We start from the raw sequence: 21,432 nt of genomic DNA, 5'->3' as shown, positions 1-21,432 counted from the left end.
CTCCCGCTTTAACCCCTTTCATACCAGGCCATTCTCTTATGACGTCCGCAGGAACACTCTGTCATCCTGGGCGGGCGTCATATGACGTCCTCTGTTTCTCACCGCTACTGCGCGCCTCCAAGCGCCCGTGGCAATCAGATGAGGCGTGTTCCCTGGACACCGCCCATCTGAGATCAGTGTAAAGAGCTAATATGCATATAAAAGAGAAGGATGAGCGAAGCCTCCTCTCCCACACTGTGTTATGGTTATAAGTGTCCCAGTTATTTACACGTTATCACTTCCTCTAGTTAGGGGAACACAGCCGTAGCCAATAACAGGCATATATAGAAGAAAGGTTTGTTGCCCCGACAGGGAGACCAAGAGGTGGTGACCCCTGGGACAACCGAGAGGCTACTATGGCAGTGACGGACAATCTGTGTAGTAAAAAATTGAGTTTAATAAATAGTTACAAGTTACATGGTATAATTAATACACCTGGGACAGTAATACAAGTATAACACTATAAGAGCTGAAGTAGCTGTAGTAACAACCTGTATTAGTTGACCGGCCAAGAAACATGCACGTATGAGGCTAATTCATATAGCGTGCAACAAACAGCACATAAATGACACAAACAATAACAAACATACAGGACAAAAATGACTGTGGCAGTCCGGACGCCAGATGGGAAACTTCTGCTGTCAATTCTAATCGGAAATCCGATATGGTGTGTGTGGCGGTTAGCCAAGTGTAAAAATGGAGAGAATTGGCAGCAAGAGTGCCCCTGCAGGGGATAACTAAAATAAACGGATCTAAATTGGATAAAAGTCTTGATCTTGCATATATGAACCTGATGGCAAGATCAGTGAAGGTTCATATATTTTAAAGTTTTGGGCTTGCACTTGGAATAAATTTACAATTTGAAAAAAAGTTTTGAAAAAATGAATAATGATAATAGTTTGTTTTGGGCTGCCCTGCCTGCAAGATGGGTGTATAGTACTGTTCCTATTTAGGACTCCAAAGATTCCGACGTGTGAAGCGGTTAGATGCGAGATTTGATGAAGGGATTTTATATACTACCACTGCAGGTCTATGTTATAGACTTCCATATTTCAGCATAGCATGTGGAAACAGGATAATGAAACGATCTTACCAGCAAAGTTCACTAGTTCACAGAGATCCGGAGTCCGTTGGCTGCTGGCTGCCTCCTTGCTGTTGTGTGATCCAATCTCTGCAGTTGGCGTCTGTAGACTGTCAGATGCGCCAATATACATCAGCATGCGGGGAGGATAATACAGCCGTGCCGTCCGGTCATGTGAAACTGTTCCCACTGATCTGCTGAGCTGGCAGGTCCAGCTATATGCTTCTGGAAGTGGTCTGTATGTAGCTTCAGTGCGCACCAAGTGTTTAGTGCTTTCCAGCATTCATCTGGAGCATCCGCTCGCTTTCTTCTTACTTGCGTGTTCCCGCAAGTCACCGCTTCGGTTTCCCACTGCTATGGGGCATAGAAAGAGAGGCGTCCGGAGCCGTGATGACGTCAACGCGTTTCGTAGTGTTGATACGTAACTTCGTCTGGACGGTGGGAGACAAGCGTGCGTCGCTCCTTTATATGCTATCGGCGCACGCTTGTCTCCCATTGATTTGAGGGATAGAAAATTACGGAGTTCCGCTTAATAGACTTGGGTGTCACTTCAGTGCTGAATGCCTCAATCCAATCTCACAAAACACATAAAGCCTATCGCATATAACAGGACATACATAAAATTGCTATATAATTATATTAAATAACAAGTAAAAATTGGCCACTAAATCTCTCAGGATGCACGAAGAGCATTAAAGTTAGGCAAAAAGACTTACAGATAAGGGTCCCTAAATATATATAGTTTAACCCAATAATGTAATTTAATTTAAAGGGGGAGTAATATATTGTGAGTGACCCTGCTTAGTGCATACTTATGATGAGATCGCAACTTTGCATATATAGTTTGTTTCTGGTGCTCCGTGCAGGGCCCATGCTCCAAAGAGGCTATGAAGAACCCTGTAAGGACTGACCACGGCGAAAACCAAGAAAACAAAGAGAGATAAGGTGTAAAATGAAAGTGAAAAAATCAGCTCGGGTAGGCAGACATAAACGGGTATATCAAGGCAGATCAATCATCATACTCATACTAATAGTCAAAAACCCATATGTCATATGTGTGTACATATAATATGCAAGGACAGGATTGGGTTCAGCATATATGGGTATATGGGTGCAAAAAGAGAAAGAAAGGAAAAGGACAAACAATAGGAAAAAAGCAAAAGGAAAGAGGGGGGATGACAGAAGAGCATACACTCATCCGCCCTCCTGCGGTATTAGGGGTAAAGACAGAGACAGGGCCCCCGCCCCATGGGGCGTACAGTATGTATGCCTCAAAGTATATACTTGCTTTAAAGGACTGATATACATATGTGCTAAGGACAAAGCCGGATTAGTATATCCAAGGCTGGATCATAATAGAATGAAGATTTAGTCGGGAGAAGGGGGTTGACAGTCTACTGGTCCAGAAAGGGTTGCATGCTTAATTCAGTGTTCATGCCAAAAGGCATGAGAGTTTTAAGGGTGAAGATCCACCACTTTTCTTTCTGGAGAAGTATCCTGTCAAAATCACCCCTTCTCGTGGGCAGATGCAACGCATATATGCCCTTAATTTTCAAGCCGTCCGGTTTGCCCTGATGGAATTCCGCAAAATGCTGTGCTACTGGACTCTCCTGTTTAGGTTCCCTGTCCCTATCTTTCTCCTTCTTGATTTCTCGCAGGTGCTCGCCTATTCTAGTTCTAAGCTGCCTTTTGGTTTTCCCTATATACATCTTTTTACAGGGACATGTTATCATGTAGATAACTCGTTCGGTCGAACAGTTGATGAGATCCCTGATTTCGTACTCTTTGGACCCAGTAGCATCCGTAAAGGTGCGTGTTCTGTCAACGAAGGGACAGACTTGACATCTCGTGCAAGGGAACATGCCCAGACTTCGTGGGTACTCAGACAGCCAAGTTTGATTAGGCTGTCTGACATATTCCGATTGGACCAGGATGTCGCCCAAGTTTTTCGCTCTACGGGCCACCATTTTTGGGCGCTCACCGACAATGTCTGCCAAGCTTTTATTGCTGGTGAGAATGCCCCAATGTTTGGAAAGTATTTCTCTTACCTTGTCCCATTGGGAGCCATAGGTAGTGATTAGCCTCACTGGTCCACTCTCACCTTTTTGGTTGGTGTTACTGTCATGTGATTTTTTGAGAAGAAGACTTTTTCTACTGCGTACGGCTACTTTTCGTTTCGCTGTCTTGATTTGTCGGTGAGAGTACCCTCTTTCCCGAAATCTAGCATACAGTTCTTTGCCTTCCATTTGAAAAGTGGAGTTTTCCGAGCAGTTACGTTTGATTCTGATGAATTCCCCTATTGGGATCCCATTTTTCTGCCATTGTGGATGGTGGCTTTCCGCCTGTAGCAAAGTGTTTGCTGCGGTATCCTTCCTGTAGGTACTGGTACAAATCCTGCCATGTTTTAGGCCAATTTTGAGGTCCAGAAAGGAAATTTGAACTCTGTCAAAGGTGTAAGTGAGTCTGATATTACGCTCATTTACATTCAACTCTTTGATAAAGTCATGTAAGTTCTCAATGTCGCCCTTCCAGATCACAAAAACATCATCAATGTATCGTAGCCAAGTATGTACATGACTACGATACATTGTGGAATTATAAACGTCCCTCTCTTCCCAAAGGCCCAGATGTAAACATGCATAGGCCGGGGCCCAGGCTGCCCCCATGGAGGTTCCCTTGATCTGCTGGTAGAAGCATGAGGCAAATTGGAAATAGTTGTGATGTAGTGCAAAATCTAGAAGGTCTAGAAGGAATTCGTTTTGTTGTCCCAATAATGGGAAATGTTTTTCCAGAAAGAACCTTACGGCATCAACCCCCACTTGATGGGGGATTGAAGTATAGAGTGATTCTACGTCTATTCCAATTAACCACACCTCACCCTCATCAACTTGTATTTCAGAGATTTTGGACAGCACATCACGGGTGTCCTGGACATATGATCTTAGTCCGTAGACCATCTCCTTTAATAGGCAGTCCAAATATCCACCAATTCTGTCCAAAGGACCTCTAATCGCTGAGACAATTGGGCGACCGGGGGGCTTTTGGAGAGATTTATGTAATTTGGGGATGCAGTAGAATGTCGGGATGTTGTAATCATCAACCATAAGATAGTTAGATTCCCTTTTTAGAATAAGACCTGTTTCCACTGCATCGTCCAGTTTGCTATTCAGCTCTCCGACTACTCTTGGGAAAGGATCACATCCCAGTTTGCGGTATGTTTTTTGGTCTCCCAAAAGGCGCTTGACTTCTATTTCGTAGTCTTCATTGTTCATTAGGACCACGTTCCCCCCTTTGTCACTTTTTTTGATAGTAATTTCCTTGGCATTTTTTAGTTCCATGAGGGCTTTACGTTCGATTTTGGAGAGGTTGTCCTGGTTATCAATTTGCCACGGCAGTCCCTCCAAGTCCCTCTTTACTACCTCAAGGAAAATATTAAGCCAGCGATTTTTGTTAAATGGGGGCATTTTACTAGATTTGATGTTTAAGTTGGCTTTTCTTAATGAAGGTGAGCTGATTTCAGGGGTACCTTCCGACTCTACCAGTAAGGCATTGAGAATTTCCAATGCCTGCTGGTCTGTCGGATCCACTTGTGTATTGGTAGTTACACCATCGGTGTTCCCGGATTGATATAGAGATCGAAAGAAGACCTTCCTTAGGAATAGGACCACATCCTTATACACCGTGAATTCCTCCATATTGGAGGCTGGGGAGAAAGATAAGCCTCGTTGGAGTAGTTGGACGTGTCTCTGCTCAAGATGAAAAGATGACAGGTTAACTACTTTTTTATCCTCCATCATAATAGTACTGGAGGTCTGACAGCTCACTGATTCTGGCTCCTTGTTCGATAGCCTCCATTTCCCCACTTTTGGGGTTTTCCTCTCTGAGATGTCTCCAAGCGGGTTTTCTGTGGTTGTGGGTCTCCCTGTGCGGGGACGTGGGACGTGCCGCCCCCAGCCCCCTCTTTCTCTAAAAAAGTTACGGTGCGTTGTGGGTTTTCGTCCTCCTGCTCTGATGGAGACTCCACTCTCCTATTACGTGAATGTGAGCCCGCCTGCCTTCTTGAAGATCCACTCCTACCTCTTCGAATGGTCAGGTCAAATACCTGGCCACTTTCGAAGTCAAGGAGATCACGTCTGTATTTGGACTGCTTGGTGGTCTTTAGATTTTTTTGTACTTTTTCTATTTCCTTTTTTAGGGTTTCATTTTGTTTGTTAAATTCTTCCTCTTCCTTTTAATGAGTCTAGGGTCTTAGCACTTTCTTCAATCAGAGTACGTAATTCAATTAATTGGGTTTTTTCCTCCTCCACAATTAAAGCCATGACCGCTAGGCCATGGCTAATGCAGAGGTCTTTCCACTTGGCGAGGAACCTTTCGTTGTGTAAGTGTTCCACTGGGATGGTTTTTTCCCTTAGGCCCCTAGGTACAATCTTATGGTCAATATATGTCTCGAGGAACGAGATATCCCATTTTCTGTTTAGATGTTTGGTTACTAATTTCCTATGCTCTTTGAAACCATTTTTTATCTCCTCATCCTTACTGGTAAGTTGGGAGATGTTTTTATCAAAGGCTTGCCTGATTTCTATATCTATGTCTTCCCCGAGCGTGAAGGCCATTAAATAATAATGCAATATGTATGAAAGTGATGCGAGATAATAACGCCTGTCAGATGTTACAGGCTATAAGTGATGTGAAAGAAAAGAAAAGAAAGGAGGGGGAGGAGGGCCGTAAGTATAGGGTCAATTGAAAATAGGTTGCGTGTGGTTTGGAGTGCTTATGCTCAGAAGGATCACAAGAGAATCCAAAAACTGCATGCATATAAAAGAGAAGGATGAGCGAAGCCTCCTCTCCCACACTGTGTTATGGTTATAAGTGTCCCAGTTATTTACACGTTATCACTTCCTCTAGTTAGGGGAACACAGCCGTAGCCAATAACAGGCATATATAGAAGAAAGGTTTGTTGCCCCGACAGGGAGACCAAGAGGTGGTGACCCCTGGGACAACCGAGAGGCTACTATGGCAGTGACGGACAATCTGTGTAGTAAAAAATTGAGTTTAATAAATAGTTACAAGTTACATGGTATAATTAATACACCTGGGACAGTAATACAAGTATAACACTATAAGAGCTGAAGTAGCTGTAGTAACAACCTGTATTAGTTGACCGGCCAAGAAACATGCACGTATGAGGCTAATTCACACGTCGGAATCTTTGGAGTCCTAAATAGGAACAGTACTATACACCCATCTTGCAGGCAGGGCAGCCCAAAACAAACTATTATCATTATTCATTTTTTCAAAACTTTTTTTCAAATTGTAAATTTATTCCAAGTGCAAGCCCAAAACTTTAAAATATATGAACCTTCACTGATCTTGCCATCAGGTTCATATATGCAAGATCAAGACTTTTATCCAATTTAGATCCGTTTATTTTAGTTATCCCCTGCAGGGGCACTCTTGCTGCCAATTCTCTCCATTTTTACACTTGGCTAACCGCCACACACACCATATCGGATTTCCGATTAGAATTGACAGCAGAAGTTTCCCATCTGGCGTCCGGACTGCCACAGTCATTTTTGTCCTGTATGTTTGTTATTGTTTGTGTCATTTATGTGCTGTTTGTTGCACGCTATATGAATTAGCCTCATACGTGCATGTTTCTTGGCCGGTCAACTAATACAGGTTGTTACTACAGCTACTTCAGCTCTTATAGTGTTATACTTGTATTACTGTCCCAGGTGTATTAATTATACCATGTAACTTGTAACTATTTATTAAACTCAATTTTTTACTACACAGATTGTCCGTCACTGCCATAGTAGCCTCTCGGTTGTCCCAGGGGTCACCACCTCTTGGTCTCCCTGTCGGGGCAACAAACCTTTCTTCTATGTAAAGAGCTAATAACATTTTGTCTCTTTACCACGTGGCCGGCTGTGTCCAATCACGGCTGGTCACATGCACAGTGCTCGTGCGCGCCCCTAGGGGAGGCTTGTCACCCTGATGCAGCCCATCCCTGATCTTGGTAAAGAGCTGGTAAAGAGCTAGTGAGTACCCGAGTACCTATCTGCAGCCCATGCCTCATAGAATGTACTATGGGGTGTTTTTTCTTTTCAAAATGGGGTAATTTTGTGGGCAATTCCACTGTCCTGGTGCTCCAGGGCCTTCAAAAGTGTGGTAGGTCGTTTTATGTGTAATTTTATGCTTCTAGAACCCCTGATGGTGCTCCCTACATGTTATACCTCTTTGTGGCATGGCATGCCTGTGTCGCACCCCTGCTCATTCCTGCTTAGATTGATTGATGGTGGCACCTGGCTAGGCTTTGTGGCCTTGGACATAAGCACCAAACACCCCTGTCCTCCCCTTCTTTTCTTTTTTTTTTTTTTTAATAAACAGTAATGCATTCTTTTATATACAAGTGATGTGATTGCCTGGTTCAGCAGAATGTATAAATCTTGATTTTATGTTTTTTGTTTTTTTTTCCAGTAGTGTTAGAGTTGCTTTCCTCTGAGTACAAAGAGCACGAGAAATAAATATAAATTTCTGCCATCTTTGTTTCACTACACACGTAGATTGTTTAACAAATATTTCAAATGCATTAACCTATTTTTTTTTATTTGCCAGGCGGTCGTTCAGATGGCACAGCATAAGGCTCAGCAAGTTGGCGCAGCTGCAGCACAAGCTGTTGGCCCCAATGGAGAGCTCAAGTTTCAGGCACAAGTACAAGAAGTAGCCAGTGAAAAAGGTAAAGATTATAGGGAAAAATCTCCACTAATGAATTTGCATACATTTGCAGTAGTTTTAGTCTGCTGAAAGCTGTGTACAAGGAAAAAGCAAACACTCCGTTTCCTCTCACTTCCTGCTGCACCAATAGAACAGGAAGTTAAAGTGGAGTTCCACCAATTTATTTTTAATTTTTTCCTAAAAAAAATTGTTATATACTCACCTGAAAGGGCTGTTGCTATGCGGAAGTAGCTCTTCTGCCTCTTCTTTCACCGTGGAGAATCTTCAGGCTCATCCTATGTCGCCGTGTCTTCTTGTGAATGAGCTGCGCTCCCTTCTGGGAACTGTGTGTATCCCAGGAGGCAGCTCTGTCTAATGGGCACATAGAGTGGGGATTGGGAGCAAGCACGCACCAGTGCCCCCATAGCAAGCGGAACTGGCCGAGGGGGAGGAGTCGGAAGCACCGGCGGGGGAACCTGAGAAGGAGAGGATTGGGGGACTGTGTGCAAAACCACTGCACAGAAAAAAAACACAAGCTTCTGCTAGTATGCATGGAGTCTTGGGCCTCGTTTTACATTGCTTCGACTTCAATACACATTAAAGCGCCTAGCGCTTCATCATGCTTTTTTGAATTTTCGGTTGTCCTGTTTTAAAGCTTTAATGAAGCTTGGAAGATGCCCTGTGTGTGCATTGATATCTCGTACCTGCTAGACCTCCTCCAAAACAAAGCAAAGGTTTTGAATCAAAAGCTGCAAGTGCTTCAATCGAGCGTTGTCATAGACTTCTGTTGAGGCTTTGAAGCACCAATAAAGCGACATGGGGTATAATATTTGAAGCAAAGCAAATGCAAGGTGTAAACAAGACTATAAGCAAACTATTTTATTTAGTGACGAGTTCAGAGAGATTTAAAAAAGTGTGTCTAACGCCATGTTCTGAAACAAGTGTAAAGGAGTCCTTAAAGGGGTTGTAAAGGTTTGTTTTTTATTTTCTAAATTGGTTCCTTTAAGCTAGTGCATTGTTGGTTCACTTACCTTTTCCTTTGATTTCCCTTCTTGTTTTTTTTTTCTTTGTTTTCGTTGTCTGAATTTCTCACTTCTGTACCTCCTCGGTAAGCTGTTCTGGCTGACTAACCCCCATGGATGATGGGGGCAAGTTTACTGAGGAGAAACAGGAGGTGAGAAATTCAGACAAAGAAAAAAAAAACATTTAGAAGGGAAATCGAAGGAAGGGGTAAATGAACCAATAATGCACTAGCTTAAAGGAACCTATTTAGAAAATAAAATGAACCTTTACAACCCCTTTTAAATTGTAAGTTCCCCTTTTTTACAGAAAATCGTCAAGGTGAGCTTACACTGGACCCCTCCCTATCGCATCTGGTCCTGCAGTAGCTGAAACTGTTAACCTCACGCACTGACACATCGTATAGCCGCTTTACCGGTTCAGGGATTTGAAATCCCCATGGCTTTCTCTCCTCTTCCACAGCGCTCACAGGACGGACTACGTGGGTTCAGATTGGCCAATCGGAATGCCTCCTATCCATACCTTTTTTTTTTTTTTTTTTTTTTTTTTTTTTAAGAGGTACATTTAGGAGATTAAGCCGCGGGGGGATTTCTGATCCCCCGGACTGGTAAAGCGGCTTTACGATGTGTCGGTGTGGGAGATCGCCGGCTTCAGGTACAGCGGGACCGGGTGCACTGGGGTTGTAAGTCCACCTTACACGTTAAAGGGGTGTTCCAGCCTTTTTTTAAGTTTATTAAAAGTCAGCAGCTACCAAAAGTGTAGCTGCTGGCTTTTAATAAACAGACACTTACCTGCTCTACGGTTCCAGCGACGCGCCGGCCGGGGCTCCGCTCCTCACCCCCCCTCGCCGGCCGGCGTCTTCATTCCTAATGTGGGCACCCGGCAGTGACAGCTTTCGGCTTCACGGCCGGGCACCCACTGCGCATGCGTGAGCGGCGCGGCGCCGTCCGATTGGACAGGCGCTCGCCTACAGGGTGGGGCTGCAATAAGGCGATTAAGCTAATCACCTTACCAGCCCCTCGACGGAAGTGGGACAGGAAGTCCCACTTCTCCTGAAGCCCCCCCCCCCCCCCCTCTCAAAAAAATTACATGCCAAATGTGGCATGTAAGGGGGCAAGGAGTGGGTTAAGCGGAAGTTCAATTTTTAGGTGGAACTCCGCTTTAAAGTTACAATATTGTAAAAGACGTTTAAAAATTATTTCCATCCTACCAGGTAGGTACGTTTTTACATGCTGCTTTTAAATGCTTAATTGGACAAATGAAGAATGATGTATCTTTATTAAAAAAAATCAATTGAGTGCCTCCAAAAGTCCAACCATTTTTTATTTTTTTCCATTTTGATACTTTTATGTATACTTTTATAGATCCCATAATGCACACCATTGTTCTTAATAGGAAATGTTAGTTACCAGACATTGACAGTAAGCTGTTGTTTTACAGCCAATCCAGAAGCACAGCAAGGCTCAGAAATTCACCCGGCACCACCCGGAGATGCACCACATCCAGATGACAAAGCACCCGAGACTCCCCAGGAGGCAAATGTACAGAACCAGCAATAAGAGTCCAGAGACCCCCAGGATGGAGAATGCATCAGGGAAGCAAGTAGTGTTGACCTCTATCTTAGCTTCTCCCCTTATGTATCCCCTCTGAAGATCAGCCAAGGGATGTGCAATCGCCCTCTGGGAAAATCTCTCACATTGGGAATCAGGCTTCTTGTTTTCAAAAAACAAACTTACAAATAAAATAAAAAAATAATAATAAAAACTGTGGGGAATTGGGCAGGTTTAAACCCAGAAACATTCTTTCTATTCTCCTCTGGGCTGCTTATTTATTTAGCTCTGACCTTACACCGGGATGTTGTTCATGCAGTTTGGAATGATCATGAAGATCAATACCTCTTTGTGTCAAAAATTGGTGTGTGTAGCATCTTCCATAGGAAATGTGTAATGTTCTGTCTGTAACTGCACCTGGTACCCATAGATCTATCAATCTCCACCCCCCCCCCTTTTATTTTTTATTGACAATTCTGCACTTGCGTGAACTGTTTGCCAATGGCCGTGCCTGAATGACAGAAGTAATTAGTTAAGCAGTAACCAAAATGTTTTCCTGATTTAGGCAGGTAGACCCCGTCACCATTTAGATTCAATGTGTGTCTCAGAGCACCATTGCATTCTACAGAACATTGCAGTACCAGATGTTACAAGAAGTTGAAAATACATGCGACACCTGGAATTTCACCCACGTTAGGTACAAACTAGAGCTTAGGCCTGTGATAAACACTCTTCTTTAAGGAGTTCAGTCTTGCTGTGAAATTTGGTAGCAATTACTTGTATTGATTGACGGATGGTTCCCTATGGTGTAAGCTACACAGGCACCATGTAGTAGAGATTGATCCCCCATAGGCGTGCGCACAGTGTGTGCTGGGTACACCCTAATCAACCCATGCACATTGGTGTTATCACTCTGTGTAGCAGCAGGAACATGGGAAAAATCTCCCTCTTACCGGCTCTACCATAAGAGAAGTGTTTATGCTCTTCTCTTTCATTGTGTCGGCAGGCAGAGCAATGTGCCAGGGCCATAGATATGTAGACACACACATATGTGTCTTTAAGGCTTAAAGCAGGGGTTCACCCTAAGGCCCCGTACACACGACCGAACATGTCTGCTGAAACTGGTCCGCGGACCAGTTTCAGCAGACATGTTCGGTCGTGTGTACGGCCGATCGGACAGGATTCCAGCGTACATTTGCCCGCCAGACCGTTTTTGAGCAGGCAAATGTTTCTAAACTTGCTTAGAAACATGCCCGCTGGAATCCTGTCCGTCGGACATGTTCGGTCGTCTGTACAGACTTACCGTACATGTCCGAGCGGCCGCCATCCCTCGCATGCGTCGAATGACTTCGAAGCATGCGTGGAAGCATTGACCTTTTTAGCGTCGCGCACGTCGCCGCGTCATCGTCGCGGCGCGAACACATCACCGCGCTGTCTGTCCCCGCGGATTGTCTCTCATTTCTCTAATTTCTGTATGATGGTGTGTACAGCCATCATACAGAAATCTCCGGGCGGGCATGTCTGCTGAAAACGGTCCGGCGTGTACATGTTTGCCCATGGGTACGAGGCATAAAACAAGTATATACCAATCCAGCATACTGCTGACATGTACAGTATGCTGTTTTTTTTATTTTTTTCGGTCTACATACCGTAGTATAGGTATTTCTTCCCCCGGCTTCCGGGTAGTGAATCCCGTGGGACTGGGCGTTCCTATTCGAGACTAAGTGATTGACGTATGACAAAAGCTTGCCCCCGGCGCATAATGCGCGTCACCAGTTTCCGAAAGAAGCCGAACTGCGAGTCGGCGCTATACGGCGCCTGTGCAGCGACGTTTGGCTTTTTTTTGTAAACGCGCCTTTTGTGCCGGGGGGAAAGCTTTTGTCATACGTCAATCACTTAGTCTCGAATAGGAACGCCCAGTCCCACGGGATTCACTACCCGGAAGCCGGGGGAAGAAATACCTATACTACGGTATGTAAATCGAGAAAAAAAACGGCATACTGTACATGTCGGCAGTATGCTGGATTGAATGGTATATACTTGTTTTTAGGGTAAACCTCCACTTTAAGGGTGCACACCCTAATGTAATAGTCTGCGCACACATCCCAAATGATCGCACAATGCTCTAGCAGTGTGCAATTAATTGCTAATAAATTCTGCTTGTGTAAGGGTTCAGTGGTTACCCATGAGTCTACTCTTAGTGATTAATTGCTTACTAGAAATTTTAGCAATGCAGTTGAGCTGTGTATTATGAGCTTAAGGAGGGAGTGTAGGAATCGGCATTGCACCTTACCACCCCAGATGTAACAAGCAGGTGGCTTTTTTCCATTTAAAATTGAAAGGTAATTCTAAACAAAAGCTGTCCCTGATCCAGTCTATGTAGCAAGGTGACAGGATTCCTTGGTGGCCTGGGTGACAATCAGATTTCACCTGTAAGTAATGTTCGGCCCTGCTGATACAATGACATTCAAAGCAAACCTGTACTTTGCCCATACTTGGTAACAGGTTCACCGCAGATGAGGCACCATACCCGCCCTGTACTGCCTTCCAGCACCCATGCTGCCAGACTCCCCTGAAATGGGGAAGCACGTAACATATGACTTGAAGGTCTGTTGAGATTATCCAGAACATAATCAGATGCCAGCAGTAAGATTTGGGCACTGGAGAATCTGGGCAACTGGAAAATGCAGTCCATCAACATGATGTCCAAGAAAGAAATGCAATTGAAACTATTTTATTTCAGATGTAATTTTAAAGATTTCTTTTTCACCTAATAAATATAATTTTAAAACCATCTGTACCATTTACTGTGTGCTGAATAATTAATGTAAATGGAACTAGTTTACAAAGTTTAAAGTGGATTTAAACCCTCAAATATACCCCGTGAAATTAACAGCCTCTCAGATGATACACAGAGATGAAACAAATCTCCCTACAAGTTCTAGTTAGATATATAGATAGATATATATATATATATATATATCTTCTGTTTTCAGCTTTCTACATTCTTTGGAAAGTGCACATTGTGTTAGAAATGTTTCTTCCTGTTTCAGCTGTGGGAGGGGAGTCTGGGAATACACTGTGAGCTGATTGGTGAAAAGGCACCCCTCCGTACTCCACATAGGTAGAGGAACAAAGAAACTTGCAGGGCTGTGCTGTGAATAGACAAGCTCTCTGCTTATCTGTCTCTTAAGTTTTCTCCCCGACAAATTTCCCGCTGCTTTTATCGCCTGTGTCTGAGAGCTTGTCAGAAGTTATCGCTGATTACAGAAGAATGGAGCAGCAGAAAGCCATGGGACTCAGAACTTTGAAGAGAGATAAGTAAACACTACAGATATAGGTACCCTGGTCAGATTTCATGAATGGGGGGGGGGTTCACATCCACTTTAACCAGTTGCCTTCTGGCTCACACCGATATACATCGCCAGAATGGCATGGCTGAGCAAAACAACGTATGGGTACGTTGCTCCCCCAGTCAGTCCTATCCCTATACAGTTGGGAACCCTACTAGGGAACACATTTAACCCCTTGATCGCCCCCTAGTGTTACCCCCTTCCCTGCCAGGAACATTTACACAGTAATCAGCGCATTTTTATAGCACTGATCGCTGTATAAATGTCAATGGTCCCAAAAAAGTGTCCGATCTGTCTGTCGGCAATGTCGCAGCATTGCAAAAAATTGCTGATCACCGCCATTACTAGTAAAAAAGTAAAAGTAACAATAAAAATGCCATAAATCTTTCCCATAGTTTGTAGATGCTATAACTTGCGCAAACCAATCAATATAAGCTTATTGTGTTTTTTTTTTTTTTTTTTTTACCCAAAATATGTAGAAGAATATATATTGGCCTAAACTGATGAAGTCATTTTTGTTTTTAAACATTTTTGAGGAAAAAAAAGTAAAAAAATATTATTATTTTTTTTTCAAAATGGTTGCTCTTTTGTTTATAGCGCAAAAAATTGATCAAATGCCACCAAAAGAAAGCTCTATTTGTGGGGAAAAAGACACACCTTTTGTTTGGGTACAGCATTGCATGACCACGCAGTTGTCAGTTAGCCCTGGTTCACATCGTTGCTACTTTGAAGTCGCGCTACTTCAAGTGAAGTATCACAATTTCAAAGTAGCAAGGTCAGCTACTTGATAGACAAAAGGGTCGATGGTTCGAATCCCAACCAAAACACCATCTGCCTAGAGTTTGCATGTTCTCCCTGTGCCTGTGTGGGTTTCCTCCGACACTCCAAAGACATGCTGGTAAGTTAATTGGCTCCATGCCCTAGTCAAGCGCGTCGGGACCCTTCGGGGTAAGACTGCGCTATTTCAAGATACCTCTCAACTCGACTTAACATCTGTGTGGCTTCATGCACAGATGTCTATTGAAGTTGCACCTAAAATCGGCAAAAGTAGTGCAGGAACTACTTTTGCAAATCGATATGGCGCCGCAAAATCATTGTCACACCGATTGGAACAGTGCCATTCCCTCCAATAGGCTGTGACTTGTCATGCAATTTTATCTCTCAAATCGCATGACAAATCCCTCCAATGTGAACCTAGGTTTAAATCGACGTAGTGCCAAATTGTAAAGTGCTCTGGTCAGGAAGGGGATAAAATCTTCTTGGGCTGAAGCGGTTAAGCAGGTTTAACCACTTAAGGACCAAGCCTCTTTTTGAGATTTGTTGTGTAGAAGTTAACATTATTTTTTTTGTTAGAAAATTATTTAAAACCCCCAAACTTTTTTTTTTTTTTTAAACACCTTAGAGCAGGGGTCAAACTATGGCCCTCCAGTTGTTCAGGAACTACAATTCCCAATTCAAAATGTCCCCTGCTCGTGGAATGGCGACAAACTTTGGCACTTAAAAAATCTCCATTGGCGACATTTAAAAACGTCTACAGGTTACCAGTTTTCAGTTGCAGAGGAGGTCTAGTGTTAGAATTATTTATTGCTCTCGCTTGAACGATCACGTGATGCCTCACATAGTGTGGTTTGAACACCGTTTTCCTATGTGGGCACGACTTGCGTATGCATTCGCTTCTGCGCTTGAGCCCGGTGAGATGCCTTTGGCATCCCTTTTTAGCTGCCGCTTCTACCTCCCCTGTGCTATTGCACAGATTAATGCATCTTCCCCACTCCTAGTTCCCCCTGGACCTCCTTGTTCCAGTTCACGTGTCAGTTTGGCCTCTGCCTCTGTGCCCCATCTAAGCCACTATTCTTTCTCCTAGGAAAATCCACCTACTGTCAGATCTGTAAAGCCCTTAATGATATCCCTCAGCACCCCCCTTCTGCAGAGGGACCCCTGACCTCCTAGGTCCACTGGGGCTAGCTGTGACTGTTCCCTACCCAGATAAGGACTTGGATCCTCAGTGCTGCTCATGCACACCCGCTACACCTCAGAGCATTGGCTCCTGTGTTTGGCCTAGTGCTCTTTTCTGATATCCCTATTGTGGGACGCTGTTGGCATCCTGCGAACATGGCTTCATGAATACTTATAAGTCAGTATTTTCCTAAAGGACCCAACACCTGCTGGAATTGACGTTGTCTGTTTTCGCCATTGGAAAATCTCACCGTTGAGCTAGGGTAACCAGCCTAGTTCTTTGTCTTCAGGCCAGGGGTCTCAAACTCAAATTACCTGAGGGCCACAAGACAAGTTTTCATATCCCATGGGGGGCCGCATGCAAACTTTCAAACTTCAAAAACAACAGTACTGGTGTCAGCGAACACATTATTAACCCCCAGCACTGGTGTCAGCGAGCGCATTATTACCACCTGCACTGGTGTAAGTCAGGGTTTGACAAATTTGCTTGTAATCTAGGAGCCAGCTAAAAAAGTTAGGAGCCAGAAAACGCACCCCGTCCCGACGAGCTTGCGTGCAGAAGCGAACGCATATGCGAGCAGCGCCCGCATATGTAAACGGTGTTCAAACCACACATGTGAGGTATCGCCGCGATTGGTAGAGCGAGAGCAATAATTCTAGCACTAGACCTCCTCTAACTTAAAACATGCAACCTGTAGATTTTTTTAAACGTTGCTATGAAGATTTTAAAGGGTAAAAAAGTTTGTCGGCATTCCACAAGCGGGCGCAATTTTGAAGCGTGACATGTTGGGTATGAATTTACTCGGCGTAACATTATCTTTCATAATATTTAGAAAAATGGGGATAACTTTACTGTTGTCTTATTTTTTAATTAAAAAAAGTGTAATTTTTTCCAAAAAAAGTACGCTTGTAAGACTGCTGCGCAAATACGGCGTAACAGAAAGTATTGCAACGATCGCCATTTTTTTCTCTAAGGTGTTAGGATAAAAAATATATATAATGTTTGGGGGTTCTAATTAGAGGGAAGAAGATGGCAGTGAAAATAGTGTAAAATTACATTAGAATTGCTGTTTAACTTGTAATACCAACGGCCACCACCAGATGGCGCCAGCTCACATCTGGTGGTAATAACTTGTAATACCAACGGCTCACCACCAAATAGCGCCAGCTCACAATTTTTTTTTTTTTATTCTCCCCCCACTTCTGCCCTGCCTGGGGGCCATTTATAACTGGTCCGCGGGCCGCAAATGGCCCGCGGGCCGGTACTTTGAGACCACTGCTTCAGGCCCTTGGACATCAGTCAGGGATCCAATGCCTTTTCCTCACGTGAGGGGGCATTGGGTGATTCTCCTTTCAGGGTAGTTTCTCCTTGTTCAAGTTTTTTTCTCAGACCATTTTAGTTTTTTTTCCCAAAAAATATCTAAACATTCTATTGCATCTGTCTTTATGGTAGACCTCTGTGTGTCCTCCTGCAAGCAGCTGGGATGGATTGTTCTCTCTATCTAAGGGGCTGCACTCAGAACCATTATCTCTGCAGCTACTTTCAGGCAGTCCTGAACAGATGGTTCCATCCGCATTGAAAAGGGCCACATGGAACAATCCCCTCTGGCCATTTGACCCTCATCTGTTATCAATTGTTTGGGTTTTGTGAGTACCAGAGGCCTTGTATTACCAAATGTCCAATTCTAGACACAGGAGGGTGGGGACAGTCTGCTGCAACAGGTGCCCCAGCCCACATTTCAGAGCTGGTTGGAGCTTGCCAACATCAGCAGCCTGCAATCACATTGCCACTTGTTTCTTTCCCATTTGCAGTCTTCCCCCTAGCTCTGACAGGTGTAGCCGCCTTGTCTGCTGAGGTTTCTACTACAATCATTGCAAGACTTTTTGGCCCAAATCAGATTTTGAGCAATCCCATGCTGAGATCTGTGCAATTTAGTCTCTCTTAAGTGCCTACTGGACTGACTTGGATGTTCCCTCCCACTGTTTGTAAAAGCAGTCTAGTGGCAAATTGGCTGCTAGGATTGCTTTTACACGAAAGCCGATCGCCGACTGAAGAAAACAATACCAAGATGATACCTAAACCTGCAGGCATCTTTCTGGTATAACCAAAGTCCAGCAACTGCCACTTATCTGACCCTAACCCCTGTACTGGGGGGGGGGGGGGCGCGCAATTGGGGGGGTTAAACATTTATTAGGTAGTATAGGTCAGTTACCCTGACACTAACTAGTGTCACCCGTGACACTAATAGTGATTAGAAAAGCGCTCTGTACGCTATAGTGGTGAAAGGGGGGGTGATCAGAGGGTAAACCTTTATTAGGGGGTACCCTAAACTTACCTGGGTCTGCTACTAACTGCCCTAGTCACAAGTGACACCAGTACAGTGAAAAAATCTGAAAACTGCAGACAGGGAGTTAAAGGGTTAACTGGGGGTGGTAACAAGTGTACTGAGGTCAGTGTAGTGTACTCACAGCAAGATCTCCTCTCACTCTAGAACCAAAAAGGGCTCCACAAGGGAAGCCGACGTCACTTCCTCTGCCTGTGTTTACAATACACAGGCAGATGACAGTCTCTTATTTGCCAGAACTGATAACCAGGTCCAGGCCAGAAATCATAGGCCTGGAGACTGATCGGTTCTGAAACAAATCCCATTGCCGCATGCATGTCCCCCTAGGCAGAAACATACCCGACATGCGACGGCAATTTTTTGCTTTATTTTTTCCCAGCCTGGGCTGGAAGTAACATGTTCCGGTTTGCCAAGGCCATAGAGTCGATCAAAGTGTTAACTCTTTGATCGCTTATGGAAGCAGACGGCCGCACCATCTGATTGTTTCTCAGGCAAACTTACAGTAAGTCCAAGAAGCACTGGTGGGAAGGGGGTAGAGATCCCCTCCTGCCACTCTGGAAACAGGTCCAGCAGCTCATGAGCCACTCAGACCGGTTTCTCGAGAAAGCTGACCACCTGCCGAAATAAAATTGGTACCAGGGTCATGGCCATCTTCAACCACAACATAGATATGTATTGCAGTCAGCAAGTGGTTAACATTTTGGTACCAAAATTAGTGTGCTGGAAATTGCATCCAGCATTGCTCCAGTTTCTCTTTGCTGGATCAGAGCCTCTGAACAGAAGTAAATCCTAAAGTGGAGCTAGACCCATGGATTTAACGGTTTCAATTTTTTTTTTGGAATGCTGGTATTGTCAACTGTCAAATTTGCTTGTGTCCTTAACCAAACTGTCAAATTGCTGGTGTGTTTACTGCAGTACCATGGCAGTTACAGATCCAACAGGAGTTTCCTTGGCTGTAAAGGATAGGAGGGCTTTATTCTGCTCAGCAGATTGGCCTCTACAAATTTGGCAGTGCCTAAAAATAGAGCAACTGGTCATGTGCCAAGCAGGGTGAAATAGTGTATTTCTGGATTTTTTACCTAGCATGAAGTGATCTAGCAGGACTTCATTTTCTGACCAATGTTCCACTTTAAGGCAGCTCTGAGTGGCAGGCGGTTTTCTTGGGCTAGTTAACATTTATTGTTTGTAGCAAGCATAGAAATCTTATAGTCTGAAGGACAGTTATTTAACTTCAGGTTAAACCACTGGCTACAGGAGACCTGGACAACAAACTAGTCCAGTCCAGGATGCTCCTACTACTAGCATGTCTGTTTTGCAGGCAAGACACAAGAGTATGATCCTAAACACAAATGTTGGGGGTGGGGATTGAGCCTCAGGAGTTCTAGAAGAGTACCATGTGGAATACAAAAATCCTGTTTTAAACCTATGTTCTTGTACTTACTGAAGTTCACCTAATCGGCTGTAGAACCTCCTTCACGATTGAAGAAATGGTGACTTGCCGCTGGCATCCTGGCACGCCAACCGGTCTTGCCATCCCTTATATTGTAGCATCACTGGAAGACTTCATAACCCCTTGTGAATTTTGTTGGACATCTTTATCAGCTATAGCACCAGTGCGAAACATGGCTGAAAAGGCCATAACCTTTCAATAAGGGACAACTGTTCAAGAGGGGTTCCCCTTACTTTGGCAGAACTTCACATCCTCTATAGCAGGGGTAGGCAACCTCAGCACTCCAGCTGTGGAGCAACTACAAATCCCATCACACCTCTGCGTGTCATGCCTGTGATTGTCAGGGTCTTGCAATGTCTCATGGGTTTTGTAGTTTCAAAACAGCTGAAAGGCCAACCCCTGCTCTATATAGTCTAGAAGTCTATGAAACAGGAAAAAAATCTTCCCCAGTGGGATACAGAATGCAAAACCCCTTTGGTTTTAACCATTCCAGCTCCAACCATAAGATTTTGGCTTCAGATTAACTTTAAAGTAAAATTGCTTTTTACTTTCCCTGAAAGGATTTGTAGATTGAACTTTGACATTTGTTATATTTTTTCCTTAGATTTTTCCCTCATTTCTACACTAAGCCAGTTTCAAGAACTAAAATATTAGGCACTTAAAAAAATGCTTATTTGAAAAACAAAAACAACACCTTTGTACATTACAAAACTAAAATGTTTATTTACAAATGCAAATAAATAAAAATTTCCAAACAAACAATTGATTACAAACTCAAATTTGTACAAGTTAAAAAAAAAAACACAACAAAAAAAAGCCTTCCACAACTAGTGGAAGAAGTTTTATTTTACCTCTAGACCGCATAGTGAGCAAACAAGTCATTTGTTTACTTTAGTACTAAGGACTCTTAGACCCGGTTCACACTGGGGCGACGCGACAGGCGGCTCAGCCGCCTGACGTGTCGCGTCCTATTCAATGCAATGGAACCATTCTAAGAGGAGTGACGCAAGTCGCTCCGACTTACAAAAAGGTTCTTGTACGACTTTGGGGGCGGCTCGGGGCGACCTGCATTGACTTCTATACAGAAGTCGTTTTGCCAATCGCCTCTGAAGTCGTCCTCAGGACGACTTGCAGAGTCACCCCTGAAGTCGTGCCGCTGCTGCGTGAACCGACTTAATACCATAACACATGCTGTAAAAGTGCATTATGGTAATTTTACATGTGCATTGTAAACATTAATCCCAACATAGCACAGGTTTAAATCCTGTGCGTTACATGAAAATGGGTTCTGAACCATTTTGTACACAGAGGTGTTTTGATAGGTCATTCAATAAGGCTCATGTCTTATACAAAATGGTGGTGGGGGGCTCAATACAAAAAAGGAACATAATAAATGCTTTCTTCCAGTGCGTGTGTAGTGTTTGGAACAACGCATCATTTGCATAAAACAGCAGAAAAAAAGCAGAGGTAGAATTAAACAATCATGCTATTAGACACAGAACCCCAAGAACTGTAGCATTAAAAGAGAGGTAAGGGATTTATGTAGATTTATAATTACGTCAGTGGTGCCTTTGCACTGAGAACCGAGCAATCGAACACAACCAATCACTCGGTTTTCAGAGCACCCCGAGCAGAGAGCTGAAGACCGTCGCAGCTTTCTGCTCTGCCCCCTCCTTGCTAATTGGAGCGCTGAGCTTTGTAGGGGGAGGGGTGGGTAGCTCAAGCTCTTAGTGGCTCGCTGAGAGACCAAGTCAGTTGTCAGTTTCAGGCACCTGGCAGATTCAGACTTTGTTGTGATGACGCAGTGCCTGGACTGACATGCATGTCGTCAGCAAAGAGCGCACTTCAGCCTGCTCTCTGCTGAAAACTAACTGCACTCCTGTGATCCATAAAAGTCCAGCCACACAAACTTTGGCAGTAC

General features: G+C 44.0%; 1 protein-coding gene across 1 annotated transcript in view; it reads left to right on the top strand.

The window, feature by feature from the left end:
* Positions 1-10,658, top strand: part of NUCB1 (nucleobindin 1) — a 54,747-nt gene extending 44,089 nt beyond the window's left edge. Inside the window, exons 12-13 of the mRNA XM_040325756.1 lie at positions 7,739-7,859; positions 10,298-10,658. Of these exons, the coding sequence (XP_040181690.1) occupies positions 7,739-7,859; positions 10,298-10,416 (240 nt within the window). The 3' untranslated portion in view covers positions 10,417-10,658. The remainder of the gene's footprint in view (positions 1-7,738; positions 7,860-10,297) is intronic.
* Positions 10,659-21,432: the final 10,774 nt, after the last annotated feature.

The sequence above is a fragment of the Rana temporaria genome, chromosome 10, assembly GCF_905171775.1.
Source record: "Rana temporaria chromosome 10, aRanTem1.1, whole genome shotgun sequence".
Taxonomy (NCBI): domain Eukaryota; kingdom Metazoa; phylum Chordata; class Amphibia; order Anura; family Ranidae; genus Rana; species Rana temporaria.
This window is presented reverse-complemented; position numbering and strand designations above follow the sequence as displayed.